Raw genomic sequence first — 24,441 nt, forward strand, 5'->3', positions numbered from 1 at the left:
ACTGAGGCATCTCCGATGACGTCTAGATCTTATAATTAAGATCGTTTTTAGAGAATTTCCTGTATAAGAATTTACATATTATTATTTCATAGTACATATAACACTGATTACACATGAAATTTAAAAAATAACAGCAAAAAAAATTTAATGTTCTATTTGAAAAAAAAATTGTAGTTATTAATTTTCAGTTTTTTTTAATCCAATCAGTCTTTTCATAATACTGAACAAGTTATTTCAGATAGCAGTTTTCTGCCTTTGTCTACCATCTAACGTTACAACACACAACTACTTGAGACATATCTTCTCACTTCTATCCGACACTTTACAAAAATCTATCCAACCTAAGTCTTAGTAGATTTATACCGATGCACATATAATACATTGTGTATTCACATACATGAAATGTATTATACGCACTTCCACTTTTAATATAAATTGATTTTTATCATAACATCAATTACACAAACACTAAATTTGCACAATTGTTTTGAAAAACTTGACTCACTTTGAGCTACCTGGTTGGCAACTCTGTGTCAACGTTTTGTATATCACCAGCTGATACTGCAAAATTCATTATTTCTTTTTTTCTTTTTTTTTCTTTTTTTTTCTTCACTCGCTTCCGATTAATCTTGACCGATTCTGTTTCCTTGCCGCGTCTCTGAATGAGTACGTCCTTTAACACATCTTTCCACGTCAAGTCATGTTAAGCCGGTAAACTTCTTGATATTATCACTCTGTACACTAATATCTTTGCGGTATCACATTCCAACTACTCCTACAATGAACCCAAGCCTATCTAATGTGATCTTTGTGTTAGTGAAAATTTGCGTATTTTTTTTAAAGTATGTGTGTGCGGTAGTGCTAAGTGTTTTTTTTTTCAACCTTTACTATTGTACATATGTTATCTACAAGCTATTGGGTAAGTACCTAACTCTATTTTATTATTATTTTATTACTTGCTATTTACTATTTACTATATACATGCTTATTTATAACTCAACAGATTTTATTCTTTTATTAACATGTTTACATTAATATTATGTATCTCCCGACACCTATTCATTTATTTTATTATTATTGTTATTTTAATCATTTTATCTATCTTTTATCACTTACTCACTGTAACCAAAATACATTTATCGATTCAAGGGTTTTGATTGAAGCAGGTTTGCATTTCCTCAAACCTGGGATTGGGCTTTTGAAGTCTAACTGCGGCCCTGCTCGCAGTTTCATCCATAAATACATTTTGAATACAGCTACGTAAATTTCCCTATATATTAAACATTTTATTGCTTTACTGCTACAATTATTATTATTATTATTTTTCAAAATATTAATTTGTTTAATGCTATATTTATTATTATAATTCAAAATCTCAATCTTCTCCGTACTTCAAAATGTGTTATTATTATTATTATTTTTTCTGACAAAATCGGGTTTCTTAATCTATCAACAAAATTGATATCTTATTACGTACAGATGTTATATTTCTACTCACTATATCGAGTAATTAGTATATACGTCCTTACTGTAATTCTATGTCATAATCATGAGTAATAAACTTCAATGTTTTTGGTCGATGGCCTTTCAACTCAAAAACTATTCAAGTTAGTGTCAACATCGGTTCTATAATTAATAATATAATATAATCTTAATATAATCATAATAAATAACTTGCCAAATGGCCTAATCTTTGAAACGGCATCCTAGATCAGTTTTATAAACTTGATACTTTAATCCGTCTCCGAATGTTCTACATCTCTTAAGGGTAACTTTCTAGACTAGAGGATCCCAAGTCTTATTTCTTTTCCCCTAAATTATTTCTTTGTAAGCTTACTTAATCTTCATTTATATCTATTTATCTATATATTTATATTGCTTACTTCTATTACTATAACTAATATATACTTAGCTAGCTTATTCTTCTCAATATTCATATTAATAAAATATACTTATAATATAATAATATAATAATAATAGTCATATTCCAGGTATAATATAATAATTCAAAATTAATTATAATCTTGATAGTCAAATCCTTGTTGAAATAAACATTATGCTATTCTTCTGTTAATTTTGTTATCTATTCATCTATTATCGTATCTATCTCCTATTCTCATTCTCTTTCCAGATCTTTCCTTCTCTCCTCTTTCTTTCTCTTTCTCTCATTCCTTAATTAAGTGTTCATGATTAGTATTTTTTTCACCTACTTTTCCTATTCCTAGATCTTTAGTAGTCTAACTTACAGCTAGATAGAAAAACCTATTTTCTATATTTCACTATTTCCTTAACATCTATTTTTCTTAATGTTTAAAACTCATTTCTTTTAACACTATGCCTAATCTTATTATCTAAATTTAATATAAATCAAAATTTTTTGTTCTCGCTAGACTTTATGCTAAATAGGTTAGACTCACAGAAAAAAATATATATTTCCACTGCTTTACAAAACGACAAATGGGTAACATTTTTCCTATCTTGTACCGCCTTAATGCCGCCGAAGACTTATGTGCTTTTCATAAATAAAAATTCTCTTGAGAGGTCTGGTAATCACCCAATTCAACTTCACGAGAATGTGATTTCCTACCTACTTAGATCTTTATCTTTTGAGATGTTGGCCTAATTATGTCATTATTTTACTAATTTCATCTTACTAATCAATAAACCTTAATTTCATCACTCATTCCATGATTTCATTCTATCTTGCCTCTTTTCGATCTTATTTTCCTAGATAGCATATTTCTTATATTTCTATTCTTCTCCATGATCACTAGCATATTTCTTATATTTCTATTCTTCTCCATGATCACATTTCTTAGTCTTATTACTTTTTATTCTTCTTAAGGTTTAAAGTCTTATTTATTGTTACTTATTAATTTAATGTAATTTATCTTCACTATGCCATAAAGACACAGGAATTTCTAGTTTATCAAAATATTTACTTCTTTTCTTTTTTTTTAACTTACATCTTTTAACTTATATCTTTTAAAACTAATAATAAATTACGGAACATATTTTACTACTAATACAAATACTACTATAAATTACCTTAACACCTATTCTTATATCTAATTTTAAAACTAATTAACCCATTTTCCTTACTACTACTTAATTACTTAAACTATAACTATATTAATATATGAATTTACCTATCCCCTTATATTAATATTTAAACTTATAATTACTAAAATTATATACATTTTGAGTGAACTTGTCGTCTTATATTTACATATCTAAGTGCGGTGAATATTTATTAAAACATCCAAGCATTTCGCTGGATAAACAACAATAGTGACAGCACTGCTGTGTTAGTGATAACATTTCTAATAGTAGAAATCCTATTTTTACCACCCAGTAAGGGCGGGCGGTGCGGTTTAATTTATCCTTATGGCTTATAGCCATGCTTACAGCCTAGTGACTATACTCTTATTTACTATCGAACCAACAATCGCTTTTACCATGTCATTAGCAGATAATTTACTTGCTACAACTATGAAACACTCGGGAACCGAACCAACGGTCGCCTTCCACCATGCCAATGGTGGGTAATCTACTTCTTATAACGTCCCGGGGATCGAACCTAAGGTCACCTCCACCATTTCATTTGGTGGGTACTTAATGCTTTAAAATACTAAACCTCCCGGGAATCGAACCAAGGGCTGCCTCCACCATGACAACAAATATCGTGTCGTTCCTAATAATTTGGGATGTAGTATGCTATTGACACGATATAGGCTGCTTCTGTCTATTATCCAGAATAGACAGGAATTTCTATAACAAACATGCGAGAGGTAATAAATTAAAATGACAACATACGTTGTAGGGTTTACGCTTGGCGAGCGAGAGGTAATAAATCTATTAGTTAGATAAGCATTTATTATTAAAGTTGACATTTATTGTCATTAATGTTGTAGAGCTATGTGTACTGTGTGTGTGATGATTAATTAGATTTTTACAATTTTACCCAACTTTCAGAATGTGTTGTTGTGAACATAAAATATACAAAGTTTACATTGGTCTTGCTTCAATGTTTGTTTATAATGTTATGACACGTGCAGACTCGTGTCTGGATCGTTACTTAATTAAAAACAAACAACCATAAGCACAATGTAATATTATGTGTTAACACGTCTGTCTGCATGATTACTAATTTCTGACTGCAAGCCAATTCTTAAACAACAATTTAATTTTCATCTTTAGCCAAATTAATGAAATAAATGAATTTTAATACAGAACTCTATCTCTGAATTTGGCGTACCGTGACAATATATATATATATATATATATATATATATATATATATATATATATATATATATATATATATATATATATATATATTTGTTGTTGTTGTTGTCTGTTTCTTATATACTTTGTTACTTTATTTCAATGTAAAATTGACATAGATTTGTGTCTGAAACATTTATAAATAAATAAATAAAAGCATATATAATAATTAAGGATAAAGCGATTGAGCCCAATCTATATTTGTAAAGTCACTCAGATGTATATGGCTAGAATGTAGTTACTCATGGTATGGTAAATATATCAAACAACACTGAATCAGAAATACTTATTGAATCTGCAAGATTCAAAATCTGTGAATCGGCTTATAAGATGTATCCTATTTTTGTGCTTATTCTCAGCGGAACAAAAGAACATCTTAAGCGCCTGGAAATACGGTGTTTATGTGTGTGTGCATTTACTTATTTATCCATCAAACATTATAACTTGAGAACAATAATAATATTTAGATAGATATTTCAGGGTTGTGCTTCTGGTGGCCAATATCTGAGAGTCGTAAGAGAAGAGGTTTCTTTCCCTCGCATAGTTGCGCTCAAAACTGAGTTTTGTAAGATAAATGTCCTTTCCAGTATAAGTTCTGAATAAATGATACAGTCGGATTCTATAGCATTAAAATATCAAGCAGTTTACTGGTAGTAATCAATTCATTCAGAATATGAGAAAGCACTTTTTGAACGAGATTATCAATCACTAGTAAAAATGCAACCCTCCCTTATAAACGGTTTCTTTCAACATCTGCAGAATTGAAAGATGAATTTAAGTATGCTGTGATGAGTTCGAGGCAAGATGGCGTCTGAATTCGATGGATTGTTTCGAAATCCCATTTCATGAATTATTTTATTTCTTACAAGTGATATTGTAGTCCATTTCCTTTTGTTTTCATCTTTGTAGTGTGGACATACCTGGTGTCAACGTATCTATTATCTCAACTTATTCTACTGCAGGCGGATTCAGGTATATGCCTGCGCCATTTTGCTTGCGACTTGTGCCGTGACATATGAATATTTAGTGCAATGTAATTTAATATAATTCCTCAACTTTGGGACAATAATAGTGTAATAGTCGACTTAACCAAAGTGCTGCGATTTTAATCTTAAACCACATTGATGTTACTGAATGAATGAATGAACCCCATTCCTAAGAGTCGACGAACCACCAATGGGCAACTAGCGATATCTCGCCAAAAATTGGCGGCCCCGCAGCGAGAATCCGAGGTGGTCCCACTTCCGTTTTGAAAATTATACCACCAGTGGCAGAGACCCGGCAAAACACCAACGAACCACAAAATTACTCTCCGAAAATATGTTAAATCGCCTATATGTGTAGTTTGTTTACATTAAGGTGAGTATAAAAACACTTTAAAAAAGAAAAAATACCCCGGGGTGGGCACGAATCACCAATCTTCTGATTACTTTGCGAGTGTTCTTCCGACTTGGCCACAGAGGCGATGAAGAAAACGTCGCTTGTAGAGGGATAAATCGTTGAGGTCTTTTTAATTGGGTTAATCAGAGTGCTTGTTTATCCGTATATATTCGACGATAACCGTTTGGGATCAGATAAAATGCACTCGCCATGTAATTTTATAACAAAATGACGCGCGTCTATTTACTTTGTTTCATAATTTTCCCATCTTCGCTTTCAAATGATCGGCGATATTTGCCATCTAAATTCACACAATTATACACACTCATCTCACAATTTTTCACTTCATGATGTAGAGTCAGGGGTTACCCTCTGAGCTCACTTTAGAAACAATTCGTCTGGAAAATATAATAACAGCATGCAATTATCACGAAAATATCAACTTTGATCGAATTTTTTAATTTAAGAGATCAGACATTTCATCATTAAAACAGTGTCGCCGTAGAGATACCAAAAATGTGTAAATAAGATATAAATGGTATTTCTAAAAACATGTACGAAGGACACCAGGAAATGAAAACACTTATATAAGCAAAAACAATTTTCTTCAGTGAAAGTGTGAAAGTCACGCATACGTCATAGAAACTATTATTTCATAGTCTAGAATAGACTGATCCGGAAGGACTTGAGAGTGAAAATAACAGATGAGGCGAATATAAAAACTCTTGGTTTTTAGACCAGGGGATCTTGTCTTCTCTCGGTCGTAGTGAGGATCGAGTCTCGGTCGGTCTTGGCTCGTATCCGATATCGCTAGAAGTCTCGTCTCGTTAACTTTGTCTCGTTTTGGACAATACTTGGCGGACTACTGTATTGGGAATCCAGAACATGTAAGTTGTATATTTTATGGTTTTTCTTAATTTGACACATGAGTATGGCCAGGCAAATGCGATTTTCCTTGTCCTCGGAACCTTAAGTTAAGATATACTAGGATTAAGATAAATGACAAAGCGATAGATGTTAAGAGAATATTTAAAACGATTTTTATCATGTAATGCTATTTATTGTCGATCTACTCGCAATGTACTAATAGAGTTTATCTAATAACTGCATTATTGTCGAATAATTTCAATAGATGTCAGAATTGAATAACATTGAGACAATGCAAACAACACATTTTCAAGTGGGTGACTCAACGATTGATTCCGTTAAGTTTATCGGGTTTAGAATAGCTTTGTAAGAGTCAAACCCACATCTGTGTAAATAAAAATCTTATAATAAACGAGATAGCTAAGGATAACATCTGTATCATCTATGTGTTCTCGTAAAATAACTTTAACCTCTGTTTCCCACGTCAGGTTTTGTGGATATGGTACTCAGGTACTCAATAACCACGATATTACTGAGGTAAATAAAGCAGATAAGTGATATAATGGTAATTATCATAACAACCTAAATTACATAACGTATTCATTACGGATTAAGTAACGTTTTATCTGTGATATGGCTCCCCGAAATGAATTATGAGGACTTATGATTGTACTGCCTGAACATAATTATGTGTAATGCATAAACCTTGTGCTTATTTTTATGTGTTGTGTTGGTGATTTAAACTTGTGGTTCGCTGTCAGTGCAATTTGCATCCTTTATTTTGCTAATTTTACTAGTTAACCATGGCTACTACTCGATCGCAAAGTAGGTCTAATAGTGCAACACCGGTTTCTATGATCCTCCCTCCAGTCTCCTTAGATGTATTTTCCGATGGACCGTCTGAAAGTGTTGACAGATTTTTGGCAAATTTTGAACGTTTGGCCGAAATCAACGCGTGGACACCCGATCGGATTAAAGCTATCTTTCCCACATGTTTAAGTGGACCCCCTTTGTACTGGTACAAGACGCAGGAAGAGTCTTTACGTCACAAAGATTGGGCGGGTTTGAAAGCAGCTTTTGAGGAGCAGTTTGGGTCGTCTCAGATACCACTAACAGCACTTAATGCCTATAGGTCTCGTGTTCAAAGCCCAGGTGAACCACTAACACACTACCTCTTTGAGAAGAAGTTCTTAGCGGATAAGTACAACCCCACCCTTCCTTTCAAAGATTTCTTGGCAGACGCTGTAATTGCTATGCTTCCCCAACACATGCATTACTTTTCTCAAAAGGTGTTCGCAAATTTTGAGGCATTGGTTCAGGAAGCTTTTACCAGACAGAAAGCTGACTTGTTATTACATCAGCGCATCGCGGAACAACAGCGGGTCGTGTCATGTGACCCTCAGATTCCCGCAGTGGCGTCGCAAGCTACTGCCAACCCCACCGTATATTCTACTCCCCAGGTTAGGCAAGCAGATCCATACGCCGAAATAATGGATAAGCTGGATAAGTTACAGCTCCAGTTTAACTCCCATAAGGCTCATGTACATTTTGCAGAAACTTCATCTCGACCCCCCACCCCCCGCGCTACTTCTCCTGCGCCCTCCTACCAACAGGATTACCGCAGAAGCCAGGACGCATGTAGCAACTGTGCTCAATGTAATCATCGGCACGATAAGCCTCCTCCGACTAAAGCTAAACAAGGGAACAAGAATAAGGAATCGAACTCGGCCCAGCCGAAGAACTCTAATAATCTGAAGAAGAAGAAAAAGAAGCAAAATGGTACTTTCCCTAAGGGCAATACAAATTACAACGCCTACTATGGACAATTTCCCCCGGCATACCCTCCGTATGCCCCGCCGTATCCGTATTACGGATACCCCCCACCTACTCCTTACGCTTTCCCACCCACTCCCCCTCCCCCGATGGCCCAGCCACCTACACAGTTCGAACCTGTCTCCGATCCAAAAAACTAGAATTGCCTCAGGAGCCTTCAGCTCCTGAGCCACCTACTTCAATCCCACCCCAACCGTCTGAAACCAATCATGGTAATCCATCTCCACCATTCTCACTCTACCACTACAGTCCGAAGGCCAGTTATTTTATGTTCAGGGCTCGATAGGGAACATAAAACGCCGTTTCCTGGTCGATACAGGAGCGGAAAGCTCTCTCTTGCCGTGGACAGCCTTACCACGCAATGTGAATGTATTTAAGATGGAAACGAACTTGTATGGTGTAAGCGAGAAACCATTATCGCTTAAGTATGCAGCATACATCAAAATTAATTTGGCAGGAAAATCATTTACGGTTTTATTTAGGCTTATTCCAATTCCTAAATTTCCTATCATTTTGGCTAACAACTTTTTGAAAACTCATCAAGCTGTAATTGAATATCAGAATAATACACTCACATTACGTCACTTTGGCTGTCGCCCGGATTCAGAACAAAAAACACCCTTAGGCTCTCATCAATTGCCTCCTGCTGTTGCTTCGAAAGTACAGACAAATCAACACTTTACGTTGGTTTGTAAACAAACCACAACTGTCCCTCCACGTTCTGTTGTTTTCATTCCACTTGACATACCGTTAGGTATCAATTTTAGTGCTGTTCATATACACACACCAATTAACAGTAACTTAAAACGTTGCTTTATTGCTCACACAGTAGCTAGTACAGACAACATAGCGGTTCCTGTTGTAAATCTGGCTTCCAAGCCCAAACGCTTTCACAAGGGAACGCCTTTGGCTATTGCGTCTGTTCTACCAGACATTCCTGAGTCGTTACAGGTAAACACAGTACGTAAGTTGTTTACACCTACTGATGAGCATGCGACTAAGAAAACGAAAGAACGGCTGGCTAAAATTGGTCACCTAATCGATCCTCAACAATTCAAAATTAACAAGGAGTTAAGTAATGAACAACAGCAAAAATTAAGGGATGTGCTAACAAAATATGCTAGTGTTTTCAAATGGTCTGATACTGACTTTTCTCATATAGATGCTTATGAAGCAACTCTTGACTTAAAGTCTAGGGACTCCTTTCGATCCCCGATGTTTACCATACCTCACCGTTTGCGCCCGAGGGCAAAGCAACAAATATTGAAATTATTGGAGATGGGTATCATTGAATTAAGTAATTCAGCCACCCGGAACAAAATTCTAGTGGTTCCAAAACCTAACTCGGACGATCTGCGGGTCTGTTTGGACTTACGCCGACTGAACTTAGCCTGCCATCCTATAAGGGATTCCCCGGCCAATATGGCGGACGTCATTGAGAACTTAGCAGACGCTAAGTACTTCTGCTCGTTCGACCTGTCCCAGTCTTTCTTTCAGGTCCCATTAGACCCTGAGGACCGCCCTTTTACAGCATTTTCCGTCCCGTCCTTAAATTTAAAGCATTCCATGTACCAACTAACGGCCATGCCCATGGGGCATGTTAACAGCACGATTATGCTCCAGCGCATTTTACGTGACATTTTTGAAAATGTGGATCCCAACCACCTCACCATGTATGTGGATGACCTATATTTAGGGGCGAGTACGTTTGAGGAACTGCTGGTAAGTCTAGACAAAGTACTTGCAACTGCACAACGTTACTCAGTTCTGTTCAATCTTAAAAAGTCAATGTTTGGGGTGACAACGCTAAAGTGTCTCGGTTTCATAATTAGTGCAGGTCATATTCAACCAGACCCCGCTAAAATTGAGGCTATTTTGAACATCCCCAAGCCCCAAACTGTGAAACAATTACGGTCTTGGTTAGCCTCGGTGAACTTCTTTCGAAATTTCTTTGCCAATATATCACTGAACCTAGCACCACTTTATCAAGCTCTAAAGGGATCGCCGAAGAAATTGGTGTGGACAGATGAATGCGAGAGTGCATTCCAACAAATGCGCCATGCTCTCACTAACCCACCCCTCCTTCAGATATACTCAACCCAAGATACAGAGCACGCTCTGGTGGTCGACTCGAGTTTAATTGGCGTTGGCGCCTGTTTACTTCAGAAACGCGCCACTGATGCTGACTGGCACCCAGTACAGTTTGCATCATCCCGTCATCCGCCACGGAAGACGCCCCCGCCGATATATGAGCTTGAACTGTACGCGGTCTACTTCGGGTTACGTAAATTCTATAAGTATTTAATTGGCCAAGAATTCACCATCTACACGGACTCACTAGCGGTCACAGCCATGAAAACCTCAAACCACCTTAGTCCCAAATTACTGAGGTGGCGAGATTTCTTTGGCACATTTTCTTTCAACATAAAACACTTGACAGGAAGTAAGAACGGATTGGCAGACATATTGTCTAGGAACCCACTTCCGGTTACACCGGAAACAATAGCGGAAGCGGAAGAGGCCCCACATGAGTATCAAATGCTGGCCCTCGATAAAAGAGTAGATTTAGGCGAATTACAGCGCCAGGACTCATTTTTCGGGAAAATTATACGGGCATTACAAACGGAAGACACCTCCCAGCGCCATTACAAACAATGGAAAAAGCAATTCACGATTTCGAATGGGCTATTATATAGGAAAATTAAGGCCATTCCTTACGACAGACTTGTACTTTGTGTCCCTAACAGATTACGGGATTCGATCTTTGATGAACTACATACACATTCATTAACCCACCCTGGCTTTACGAAATTACATCTGCTATTGAAATCGAAGTATTACTTCCCGCAGATGAAGCAGTGGCTGCATCAAAAATTAGCTAGGTGTCATGAATGTTCTCTGTTTAAAAGATCGTACAAACCATCTGTCGAAACAGTGCAACAGTTACCGCACGAGACCATTTTCAAGTGCTTTTCCATTGACTTGGCCGGGAAGTTGATCGCTTCCGAACCAGATCAATACCAATACTTTTATTTGGCGACAGATCATGCCAGTGGTTTTGTTATTACGGCACCCTTGAAATCTCCAACATCAGAAGCTTTTATTAGTTTCTTTATGGACCACATTGTGACGCCCTACTCCTGTCCATCTCTCCTTTTTATGGACAAACAAACATCCCACACGTCCACGAAGACGCGGCAATTCTTAGCAAGCATGGAGGTAGAAGTTCGTTACGCCCTCCCCCACCATCATCAAACTTTGGGGCACGCTGAGAATCGAATCGGAGCCATCCAGAATGCATTGCGTTTCCTTACCAAGGAACAACACGCACGATGGCCGGACTTTCTACAGACCGCCAGTGCTAGTGTAAATAAGACACCCCTCACGGAACTTCGCGTCAGTCCCTTCTCGATCCTGTTTGGTATCGAACCTGCGTTCATTATTGATCGTGTGCTTAATGCACCCGACCAAGAACTAAGCAATCACGAGAGGCTAACTCTTGCACGGGAAACGCGGGACTACGTGTTATACCGAAGGAATCAAATATTTGAACGGCAACGCGAAAAATTGCATTCTAAGAAGCAACCGACAGAGTTTCTTCCTGGATCTAAAGTCGTGGTGCAACGCCTATATGCCAAACCCGGTGATTGCAGGAGTATTCAACAACTATTTGATGGCCCCTTTGAAATTCACAGCCGTCTAGATGGTAATTCATATCTAATCATACAAGATGGGAAACAGGTACCGATAGCAAAATCACGCTTGAAATTGTATGTACCGGATGAAAATCCGAGTCCCGAATTTCAAACAAAGTATAGACAATATCTGTAATTCCATTGATGGTAACAGAGCATTCGTGTAGTTTTTCATGCATAAATGCACCATATACATACATATATATGCTCAAACGCCCGACTTTGTCTCTTGTTTTCGCATATATCCTACCCTACCTTAGCATCCTGCTATTCCGCAAACCCCACCAACCCATGTCTACCCCCTCTACCTACGCCACTATTTAGTGCCGTATAACGTAATTCCGGTTACAATTCTGATAGCAACAAGTGTCAATGCGTATCATTCACTGTACCACGTGAGTTGTATACAAACGACAACTGCTGGAGGCAACTCCCTGTTGTTTACACTGTGACACGGGCCTAGGCCCCCCCCCGCCTCTTACTCACGTCGCTATGCGTGTCACGTTACATGCACAGTACATACAGCAAGTACTACCTTGTATTTTGATTGGCGGGACACAACGCGCTTCGCGAACTCCCACAAAAAAAAAACTTACATGCACTTGTCACTACTCAGTAACATTCATTTTCTACATTGGTAGACTTCCCCTCCCTTCCCTCCCATGTAGGTTCTTCGCATTCGCAAACGGAGCAGATGACTCCCTCCAGGCATTGCATGCACATAACCACACTTATATGTAATAACTGTTAGGCCCACATTTAGCGTGCATCCGCGTGGCAGCCATATTGGTTCTCTAACACATGTGTAATGACTCAACTTCGTTAGCATGTAATGAACTAGTTATTTAGTGTGATTTGCATACGTAGGTTCTTATACCCACTGCCTGTATGTATTAGTGCATATGCAGCATGCTATACGAGTAATCCTACACGCTTTTCTGATAACCGTATGCTACCCTACCATTCTTCCCCTCAGAGACAATTCGTCATACGTACATATATATGATGCATTTATACATGCTAGAAATTGACTATCCAAACTTTCATATTTTATTTTATTATGATTGTGTGCAAAACTTAAGTCCCTACCCACAGGATTCCGTAAGCTTATTATGGTACTACAGAAGTGGACCACGCTTCGTGTTACTCCATGATGCATTTTCTGATACCACAACTGTGTATAAAAACAGTTCTTTGTATTGTTAGAGGTTTGACTGTATTCCAACAATAGAAAACGAAAGGGAGACCGGTGTCCCCCGGGATTGTAAGGGATTTGGTTCCCCCCGGAATGGTACAAGTGTACCACTTACATTTGTTTCCTATAATTTAAGGACTTTGGTCCCCCTGACGTTTTAAGGGATTTGGTCCCCCCAATGGTACAAGTGCACCACTTACATTCATCCCCTCCAATTTACGGGCTTTGGTCCCCCTGACATTTTTCGGGATTTGGTTCCCCCCGGAATAGTACCAGTACACCTCTTACATTGGTTCCCCTGAGATTTAAGGGCTTTGCCCCCTGAAATTGTGGAGGAAATACCCACCACATTGGCCCCCTAAATGGTCACAGTACATTTTATATAAGCTATTCCATCTATCTTATTTGATATAATTAATATGCGTAAGTACCTATACATAAACTATCAAAATTCTTGACACAACATTGAGATCAGTTCTCGGCGAACAATACGTAATCGCATAAATTACTTTACGGTTACATAAGAAATTCTTTATGTGCATAACATGCGCCCCCCCACAAAATATGTATCCACTCCACTGTTTCGGACAATAACAAGATATATATATAATAGTCGGCTTATTTCAGTGTTATTTATAACTAATTTTAGGCAACAAATGCATTTCTTACTGGAAGAAGGAGAAAGATTTATAGAAGCACTCTACATAGGCAGAGTTTCAAGGTTAAAAAAAAAAAGACATCCCTAGGAAAGATACAACATAGGTTGTATGTAGCCCCTTTCCCACACCCACCCATTTCTTCTTTCTTGCCAAACAGTACAACCACACAAACACAAAAACAATATGAGAAAGTCTCATACAGCACCATGTAAGCTCATTCCTTTGGCAATGAACTTACGTGCCTTTTACCCCAATGAATGCATTTGTTCCCACGTTTCTCATGAAACACACTCTCTTATATATAAAAAATCTAGAAAAAAATAATAAACCGAATGAATATATGTGTAATGACTCCAAATCCCGCCGCGTACATTATAAAAAAAAATAAAAAAATAAAACACCTTGGTACTTACCATGCAGCTAACAAAACCCCAAGCCAGACGGATGCAGCCTCCATCACAACTCAATATCAAATGGAATAACCCCATCCACGCGTTTAGTGGCTTAGACAAATTTCCTCCAAGGGTTTCCTACCCTTGTACGGTTGTGATCACGCAGCCTACCATGCATACGCAATGACATGCATCAGTGCATGCTGGCTCAGCGAGGTAGCAACCCTGCACGGACATTCCATAGCTTGACCTCAATCAGGTCAATGCATTCTTCCCTGCTATAATTAACCACGCTCTTTTCCTCAAAACGATTACAGGAAAATCTTAGGGAGAGAATCTATGAATGCAATACAAAAAAAAAAAAAAGAACAATACTGAAATTCAATTTGCATTTCGTTAATTTCGACTGCCTGCAAGATGAGTTCCTCTTCTCTCTTTCAGATCATGTGGCGTGTCTATGTTTTTGGCATTTTTGCACTTCAAACCGTCAAGGCCCAAAACCCAATAGAAACGAAAGATGTGGTTACAATTATTAGTGCTGTGGGTACTGTTGGATGTGTATTATCGATTATGTTTCTTTTATGTTGGTGTCGTTATGGTAGATCCAAGAAGCGCTCCCGATTTTACAAATCGAATATCACATCCCAATTCACGCATTCTCGTTCTCCTTCTGCTCACAATAACATGGACAACCAACATCTGTTAACACGTTTGGAAGGTCAATCACCATCAACACCTTCGCTACACGATCCTGTACTTCAATCCCGTACTACTCCATCCCGACCTTCATCTCCTCCACTGGACTCCTTGCTCAGTCCAAGATTTTTCGCATCCACACCATTGTAAATAATTCATACTCCATATGATTATTTGGTGGTGATATTTTCTATCATTCTTATATGCCAAAAAAAAAAAAATTAAAAACTACAAAAAAACCTTATGCTATCTCCCATTTCCTAACCACATTCACTTATGCCTCCTAACTCTTCATTCCCTTTTTCCTTTTCTGCCTACACTAACATTTCATTTCCTCGGCAGATTGCACTGAAAGGGAATTACAGGTGCATCTTGGATGCACATTATTTTATGAACGGCTAAGGTTTGTGCAATAAAGGAAAAACCAGAGGAATATACAACATTCCCCTGATATTTATGTATATGCGTACTTAGGTTAATTGCTTTACATTTGTTATATCTGTATATATATATATATGTGTGTATATTTTCTATTGTTCATATGTGTATTACGATTGTAATGTAACCAGGTTTCAACGATCCATTGCCTGCCATACGAGTAAGACAATCCTTTCAACATTACTTAAAATGTCATTAATATACAACTCTTAACACTTTACTTTTCTGGATTCCCTCAAAACACTTAATTGTAGGATGTTTGTCCCTATTGGACATGTTCTTTAGGTGTATTCGCGAATGTACTCAACGTAGTTACGTTACATTTTACACCGATATTACAACCTCATGCCTCATTAGCCATTCTTGGTACCATTGGCTAGTTAATGTTATTTTTCCTCCCTATGTCACCGATCTACATATTCTAGGCATGAAAGTGACGTTTGCATCTAGTGTCTAGGAAGTGTGATTCACGAGTTTCACGACGTACAAGTGTTTTTTCCAGTGCCTCGCCAAAAACCTTATACAGGGTGACCATCGAACTGTGATCGAATTCCACGATTTGGGCATCCATTACAGGATTGCTCAGTATATTTTTTTAAGTGGGGGAATATCACGAAAATATCAACTTTGATCGAATTTTTTAATTTAAGAGATCAGACATTTCATCATTAAAACAGTGTCGCCGTAGAGATACCAAAAATGTGTAAATAAGATATAAATGGTATTTCTAAAAACATGTACGAAGGACACCAGGAAATGAAAACACTTATATAAGCAAAAACAATTTTCTTCAGTGAAAGTGTGAAAGTCACGCATACGTCATAGAAACTATTATTTCATAGTCTAGAATAGACTGATCCGGAAGGACTTGAGAGTAAAAATAACAGATGAGGCGAATATAAAAGCTCTTAGTTTTTAGACCAGGGGATCTTGTCTTCTCTCGGTCGTAGTGAGGATCGAGTCTCGGTCGGTCTTGGCTCGTATCCGATATCGCTAGAAGTCTCGTCTCGTTAACTTTGTCTCGTTTTGGACAATACTTGGCGGACTACTGTATTGGGAATCCAGAACATGTAAGTTGTATATTTTATGGTTTTTCTTAATTTGACACATGAGTATGGCCAGGCAAATGCGATTTTCCTTGTCCTCGGAACCTTAAGTTAAGATATACTAGGATTAAGATAAATGACAAAGCGATAGATGTTAAGAGAATATTTAAAACGATTTTTATCATGTAATGCTATTTATTGTCGATCTACTCGCAATGTACTAATAGAGTTTATCTAATAACTGCATTATTGTCGAATAATTTCAATAGATGTCAGAATTGAATAACATTGAGACAATGCAAACAACACATTTTCAAGTGGGTGACTCAACGATTGATTCCGTTAAGTTTATCGGGTTTAGAATAGCTTTGTAAGAGTCAAACCCACATCTGTGTAAATAAAAATCTTATAATAAACGAGATAGCTAAGGATAACATCTGTGTCATCTATGTGTTCTCGTAAAATAACTTTAACCTCTGTTTTCCACGTCAGGTTTTGTGGATATGGTACTCAGGTACTCAATAACCACGATATTACTGAGGTAAATAAAGCAGATAAGTGATATAATGGTAATTATCATAACAACCTAAATTACATAACGTATTCATTACGGATTAAGTAACGTTTTATCTGTGATACAATAGTTCGTGTTGGTCCCTTCGTTATTCTCCGCGACGAATCGAAGGAGCGCGGAACAAAATGAGATCCTCGCTGCTACGCGATGGCAACTTAACACCCCGACTCTAGATATTTCTTTTGACTTGACGAAACCCTGCCGCCAGTGGCACACTAGCAGTAATCCTTCGACGCGTCGCTATATCGACAATCGACATTACCAGCAAGTGGACCATTAGGTGTTAGCGACGTTTACGATATGGGGAAGTAGAGTATCCTGTGATCTGCATGATACAGGTATGCTCAGATTAGTCAATTCATTCATCAGCATTGACAAAAGTTCATATAAGACGAGGTATATGACTATACAGTTAACGTGTATATACAGGGTGTTTCAAAACAACACCGACAACGTTTGGGAGGTGGTTCCTGACACCAAGATAAGACAAAAAGTATAGACCAACCTAGGTGCAGAAATCACCATTTCGGAGTTATAGGCTGCCGGAAACATGAAAAAATGAACTTCAAAGGTCGATAGCTCCAATACTATAGGTCCTACTGTAGCCAGGTCAAGACTTCACTGAGAAACTAGTATGTGCCCTATCCAAGTATCCATGTTTCAGAATCCTGCGATACTTCCGCAACAATTTGTATAGAGGTAGTTGGTGAGTACTTCAAAACGTGAGTATATTCACCGTACGTAGCCAAATCCCCTCTATAATAATTGTTGCGTGAGTAGTGCAGGATTCTGAAACATGTATTTTTGGATAGCGCACATATTAGTTCGTAAGTTAAGTCTTGACCCAACTACGGTAGGTCCCGTACTATTGAATCTGTAGACCTTTAAAGTTAATTTTTTCGCATTTCTGCACCCAGGTTGGTCTATAATTTTTGTCTTATCGTAGTGTCAGGAACCACCTCCCAAACGATGTCGGTTTTACTTTGAAACACCCTGTATAAACATAATTTGAATAAGAGAGAATCAGATCGGCTAGCATTGTTTTGTATGGAAACGTAAGGACACTAATAGTTTAGCGAGTACTTACATACTGGATATCCCAAAATAGGTCTTATTTTCTCATAATCCTTGTTTCGGTAGTGAACAGGAAGATTTAGTGTGATGTATAAAAATAGACATCGTCCAGATATGGCAGCAACATTCTATAAATTTCAGTAATTAACACTTAATTTGTATATATACAGAGTACGTCTAAATTGTGTTACCCATTCCGTCAGGAGAAGTAAGGAAATTGGTTACTAGAGGTTAGTAAAAAGGATTTTGTGTTTTATTTTATTTATTTATTCATTTAAACACAAATCGGAATTTTCAACATTTTCTTACCAAATTTGGAATTAACTGCATCCTCTGGAAGTTAAAAATGACAATTCGTTTTCAGTTATACTATTGCCAGTTTAAAGAGGCTGGCTGCATTTAAAGCGAAAGTCGACGGTTCTTCATTGGTAAGGGAAGTTAACAGTACAATTTACCCATACAAGTTTCGCAAAAAGTTCGTAAAATCCCATTTTCCAGTTAAGCCGAGAAACAGATATTCTGCGGAAGACTGTAGGGTGAGTTCTGCTAAAGCATCTGGTCTTGACTGCAGTTATTATCGCAGGCTTTGAAGAAGCCAGACTGGAACTTAAGTGCATTTATATGCGAATCTGTTAAATTTCGTGCAAAAGGATAGTTTCATGTAATAGCTGTTGTCTAGTCATGAAACATCATGGAAAAGTAAACAAGCATAAGGTGAGGGTTTAAAGTATTGAAAATAGCCATTCAGTTTTGGAATATGAAATAATTTTCCAAAATTAACGTGTTTTGTGTCATTCTTATCGGAAGATTTCTTCCAATCTCATTGAAATTAGGAACATAATTTACACTTACTTTGTATTTCTATTAAATTCAATTTTACTCTTTCTCATTTCGGTTATGTCATAGTGAATTGTTTTTTAAATAATGCTTCTCTTTACATTTCAGACACCTATTTTTGGGTTGGCCAGGGCCCGCAGCCATCTTCCAAAGGTATAAAGGTTCCAGACGAATATGGATAGTAAGTATATCTTAAATCGGTGGTTTCCAACCTTTCTTGGCTGACAATATACTTTCCTGAATGCTCACGACTTCGCGACACGCTTGTTTGATTTTTTAAAAAAATAATCATAATAACATAAATTATAACAGAGTAAAAATATAAGGGTAAGTGCTGTACCGTATCGCTGGACCAATTTTAGAAAATTTACCAGATGAATTGGAGAATTTATTTTGGTTTGTGAGAAAGAGTGAGTGAAAGAGAGATGGGGGCATAGTTGAAGTTAAGAAAACAACTTGTTGTTAGTTTTTTTAAAATGTAAGCGGCAATGTGGAGGCGGAAAGGACTATTTGTCCGAGAGGTACACTTGTTATGATTTATCGAAAAGGCAATCTGGAAATTGTGCGTAAATGACAAGATTGTCACATATCGTGTTTGAGTTTTAACGAGTTATACAAAAATAAAGAGTGTCAGTTGAAATTGTGTGAAAGTCATGGTCTACTAAACAGGCGAACAATTTGTCGTAAGTGTAGAAACGATTTGAAACTACAGAAAAGAAGAGGAACATCTAATCACACCTGATTTAATGTAACCTAATTTAGTACATTTTGGTACTTTTGGGATGGCATTTACTATCTACCCCAAAGCTGTACAACACTTAAGCTATGCATTTAATGACATATGATATAAAGTGTTTTCTCACTATCCTCGTTTATGCGTATACCCATCGGCACTCACGCGCCTTCCTGCGGACGGATCCCTACGCTACCGTTCGTTTCCCCCTGTTGCGCTCCTGCCCTGACTCGGTTAGATAACTTCATGCTTTTTAGTGGTACCTAGCACAAGTTGGTTCTTGCTTTATGTACTAGTTTTTCTGCCATGTGTCTACAGTGTATTTCGAACAGTAATCACTGCCAAGTGTGCCAGGGTCACCACCTAGTATTTTGGGGAAGAAACTAAATAATATTCCTTTTTTTTTTCTTTTCAATTTTCGTATCCTCTGACGATACAGCAGTAATGCTAAATATGATTCTGTAAAGTAGGGAATCTATGTAGTATTTAGCATTGTTGGTGTCACTGGATGTATTGACTGGTATAGTTTGTCTCAAAATTTATGTTGTGTTTTTATTAAAAGCTTCATAACTTTTAAATTCTAATATTTCCCAACACACCCTGTGGGAGTACGCGTAATACCGGTTGGGAATCACTGTCTTAAATATATAATTACCATATGTCTAGCAATCGAGAGAAACTTTTGATTTAGTTTAGATTTTGCAGGAACACTAAAATTTTACTTATAAGCGAACAATAGATTTAACTGAATAATTCAATTACAATGAATATATTATATATTTTTTATCTTTTCAGCCTCGATCCAATCAGGAAATATAACAGGGAAGATGTTCTGCTACAGCTTCCTGGGGATTTGACGATTTTTGACATTGACTGGTTCAGTATTTTCGACGTTCAATCTAAGGATAATTTTGGATCAGTAATTATCCCTGATGGTTTGAATGTACCTCCTTCTTTAGTGAAAGTTGTTGTAAGTACAAAGTCTTTTTATGCACTTGCTTTTTTATGAAGGTTTAAATTATGAATATTGAGTGTTGCCAGGTCTAAATGAGATAATTTCGGTAGTTATTCTTTTCTTCGTACCTTTTACTGATCATCCCTTCCCAGGAGATTTTATTTTTCTCCACTAAACTGTTTTCTCTTTGATCTTATTAACTATCGGGCGACTTAGGAAGCCAATAGATTTAGTCATTCTAAAGATAAGATCAAAATAAATACAATATAGTGGGCATAGCAAACAACGAACTAATTACAGAGTAAAGGTGGGGAATAACTGGAAATCAGGATTCCAGCCTATGAGAAGGCGCTTCGAAGGAGGCCGAAACGAAATGAAACGCAAGTAACAAAAGCAGCACATGATCAAATAGGAGTTCCAGCTAGCAGAGAAAAAATATGTTTGATCATGACTCCTGCGCGAATCGAAATATTGACAATACACTAAAACTGTAGAAGCGTTCCTTGTGCAAAGGTAAGCTTATCACTATGTATTAAGATGTACCCTGTAGCATCTGTTAATAATTTATATTAATTCAATTTAATTCATTAATTGCGTACCTTCAACCTTATTTTCTACATAATGATACAAGATAAGGAATATGTCAATGTATAAACCGTTGAAGACAAGATACAACACATAAACTTACATTTATAATATAATGAAGTTTTTAAAAAAATAAAAAATAAAATAAAATGAAATGTACAAATTCGTTCGGTTGTATCAGTACAGTTATATGGAGCAAAGTTAGTTCGTGTAAGTTTTTCAAATCCGACAACACGAATTCATTCACCGTATAAAATGAACCTCATAACAAAATATTTCGGAATATTCGGATAAAGTCATGTATTTATAATGTATGTTTACCCTTAATTGTGTTGTGTCGCTAGTGAAACCAGTCGTTCTTTGAGGAAAAATGTTCCGGGGGGAGGGGGAACACTTAGTATTGCGGGGGAACACTGCTGATAATATTCTATTTATTATTATATTATAGACGTATCATTTTGGTCTCCTCCGGGGGAACTCTCAGAGCTCCGGGGGGGGGAGGGGAATGCCCCCAAAAAACATGTCTGGAAGAAACACTGAGTGGAACATTGAACAGTGATGGTGAGTGAAGACAGTAGAAACATTTAATTTCACGAAAAGCGTTAGGAATGTTTCCAAAATGAAATGTACAATTAAATATTCAAACAAACTTCAAAGTGTAAGATAAATGAATTTCGAAATAGATATTTTATTATGTGTAATAGTAAAGTTCGTGTATTTTTAGATCTATTAGCTGTCTTGTATTGGATTTATTATTGTATTGACTCCGTGCAGAATAGTCACAATCATTTATTTACATGAGATCCTACCTCAACACGTAAGCTAAGAAACTTAATAAATAAGTAAATAAATAAAACTTAAGAGTTCCTTCATCTGGTAGGGGGGCACGGTGGCTCAGTGGTAGAGGGTTAGCTCTGGTGTGTGGGGCCTCTGGTTCAATTCCCGGCCAAATAAGTTTGTGGTGAACAACATCGTGTTCGAACGTTTTCTCGGGGTATTTTCGTTTCCTCCCACATTCACATTCCACCATTTCTTCCATTATCATTCACTTGCTTTTCTCATCAACTCCCTTATCCTCAAGGGCATAAAATCGTGGGCATTATCAAGAGCATTTAATTGTGGGACGTTAAACTAAAATATTTTATTTAATTTTTCCCTTCATCTGGTATAGAATTGATTAGAGCATAATTTTAGATAGATAATATCTTGTCTATGAATGTAAATAGACAATAAATATAGGATTATTGAAATATAATGTGCTATTTTTCAGAATAATTTATCCGCAAATCTTTTATGAATTTTTATTTCAGACATATAAAGAAGCATTGAAACTATGAATTTTGTAAAATAATTGTATTATCTTCTTACAGCCTCACAAAAATTCATTACCAAACTGTGTCCAGTTACACAAGGATCTGCAAGTGAGCTGGGAGATATTTGGACCACAAATTACAATTGAATTAGCAGGACAAGTTGGTGAGTACAAGAAAATCAAAACTTTGAAAAATATTAAATTTTGTTCGTAAAGAAGTAACTGAGACAGTGATTGTGAAATCAAGTTACCACTGTAATATTTATCATTTAGAATTATTAGGAAACTTGCTTAAGCTATCCTATAATAAGTGGATTTTATGACTATCTAATATTTACTCTAATACTAGCAGAATGCCCGTTCTTCGCACGGGGAGAATACGTTTCATTTTGGACATAATTGGACGAATTTTGATTTAAGACCCATCGAAAATGTCTCTGTTTGTTTCAGTGATCCCAAAAACTATGGATTCGACACTAATATCGGTCATTTTCGATCATTTATATATGTATATATATATATCCCCTTCCCCTCTCCAAAGTTGAGAGGCTGAATTTGTATTTAAATGGCACAAGAAGTGTCATTGTTCATCTCAGCGACCCCGAAAACTATGGATTCGACAGCAATACTGGTCATTTTCGATCATTTTTAAATATCTCCCCGTCCCTAAGTAGTACCGTCAAAGTGAAATGACAAAAACCATCCCAGGCCCAAACCTCATCTGTCTTGAAAAATTGATCGAGATCGTCACTTGGTTCAAGGGTTATTAAGTTAACGGAGGGATTCCCGGACGTGCTAATTCCGTTGTTAATCCCTTGCGCACACGTAGCTGCGTTTTCAAACATGAATTTCTCAATAGAATAGGTATGACCTTCTAAATGACGTTTTTAACTGCACTCTCTACGATGTATTGTTTTTAAGCTGTTGGCCTCTGAAGTTCATGTTCCCACGCTTTCGAGACTCTGTCACTCCTAAACAGGACGGAATTTCCCCCATATTCACTAGGACTTTTTTGCTTCTTTTTAGATGTACAATCACCCGTCCAAGTTTGTCCATGTAGTTACCGTTCACCCTGTATATATATCCCTCATCCTTCTCCCCTACGTTGTACCGTCAAAGTGAAATGACAAAAACCATCCCAGGTCCGAGCCTCATCTGTCTTGAAAATTTGATCGAGATTAGTCGTGTGGTTCAAGATTTATGTAGTCACAAACATAGTCATTTCCATTTTTTATATATATAGACAGAAATTTCACAACGTTTAATATAGTTATTTTGTGTGAAGATTCTATATCGAAGCATAATAGTAAAAGTTACGTTCTGACCTTAATTGAGAGAGACTCAGCCAGCAAGAGGAAGAAATGTAGTCGCACAACATTTCTGAATAACATAATTAATCTTTTTTTTTTTTTTTTTTTTCAACTTATAAAATAGGGAGATTCAATAGCCATGAAATAGCTAGAAGCTTAATCCCTTCTGTAATCTAACACTTAGGGTGCTCGTCTATATCACTTAATTGCATGTTTGATTTACGCTGGGACAAGATTTTTCAGTGTCATTCTAACAGCATTAATCAATTATCAGTTTATGTAAAATCAAGCAAATAATTCTGACCATTTTTTTACAGAAAATATTATGCACATTAACACATTAATTAGATTACTTAATTACAGAGCAAAGCAAATCTAGGCTAAGGCAATAATCTACACAAATAAAGCAATAATTTACTTTACTTTAAAAATGTAGCCTTTGTTATGAAAGTATATCCACGAACTAGATTATACAACACGATATCACTTATTCATTTAAAGGTCGTTTGCTTAAAATATTTAAAGAATTGAATATGGGTAACTATGAGGTTAAATTTTCATAATGTGTCTCGG

At 36.7% G+C, this 24,441-nt stretch overlaps 1 protein-coding gene across 2 annotated transcripts in view; it reads left to right on the forward strand.

Annotated features, from left to right (window-relative positions):
- The window catches only part of knk (cytochrome and DOMON domain-containing protein knickkopf), a 94,614-nt gene that overhangs the window by 48,911 nt on the left and 21,262 nt on the right, over positions 1-24,441 (forward strand). For both annotated transcript variants that reach the window (XM_081734732.1, XM_081734731.1), the window contains 3 exons: positions 19,082-19,154; positions 20,502-20,676; positions 22,617-22,722. In XM_081734732.1, the coding sequence (XP_081590858.1) occupies positions 19,082-19,154; positions 20,502-20,676; positions 22,617-22,722 (354 nt within the window). The remainder of the gene's footprint in view (positions 1-19,081; positions 19,155-20,501; positions 20,677-22,616; positions 22,723-24,441) is intronic.

This window comes from Thermobia domestica, chromosome 12 (genome assembly GCF_964235325.1).
Source record: "Thermobia domestica chromosome 12, izTheDome1.hap1.1, whole genome shotgun sequence".
Taxonomy (NCBI): domain Eukaryota; kingdom Metazoa; phylum Arthropoda; class Insecta; order Zygentoma; family Lepismatidae; genus Thermobia; species Thermobia domestica.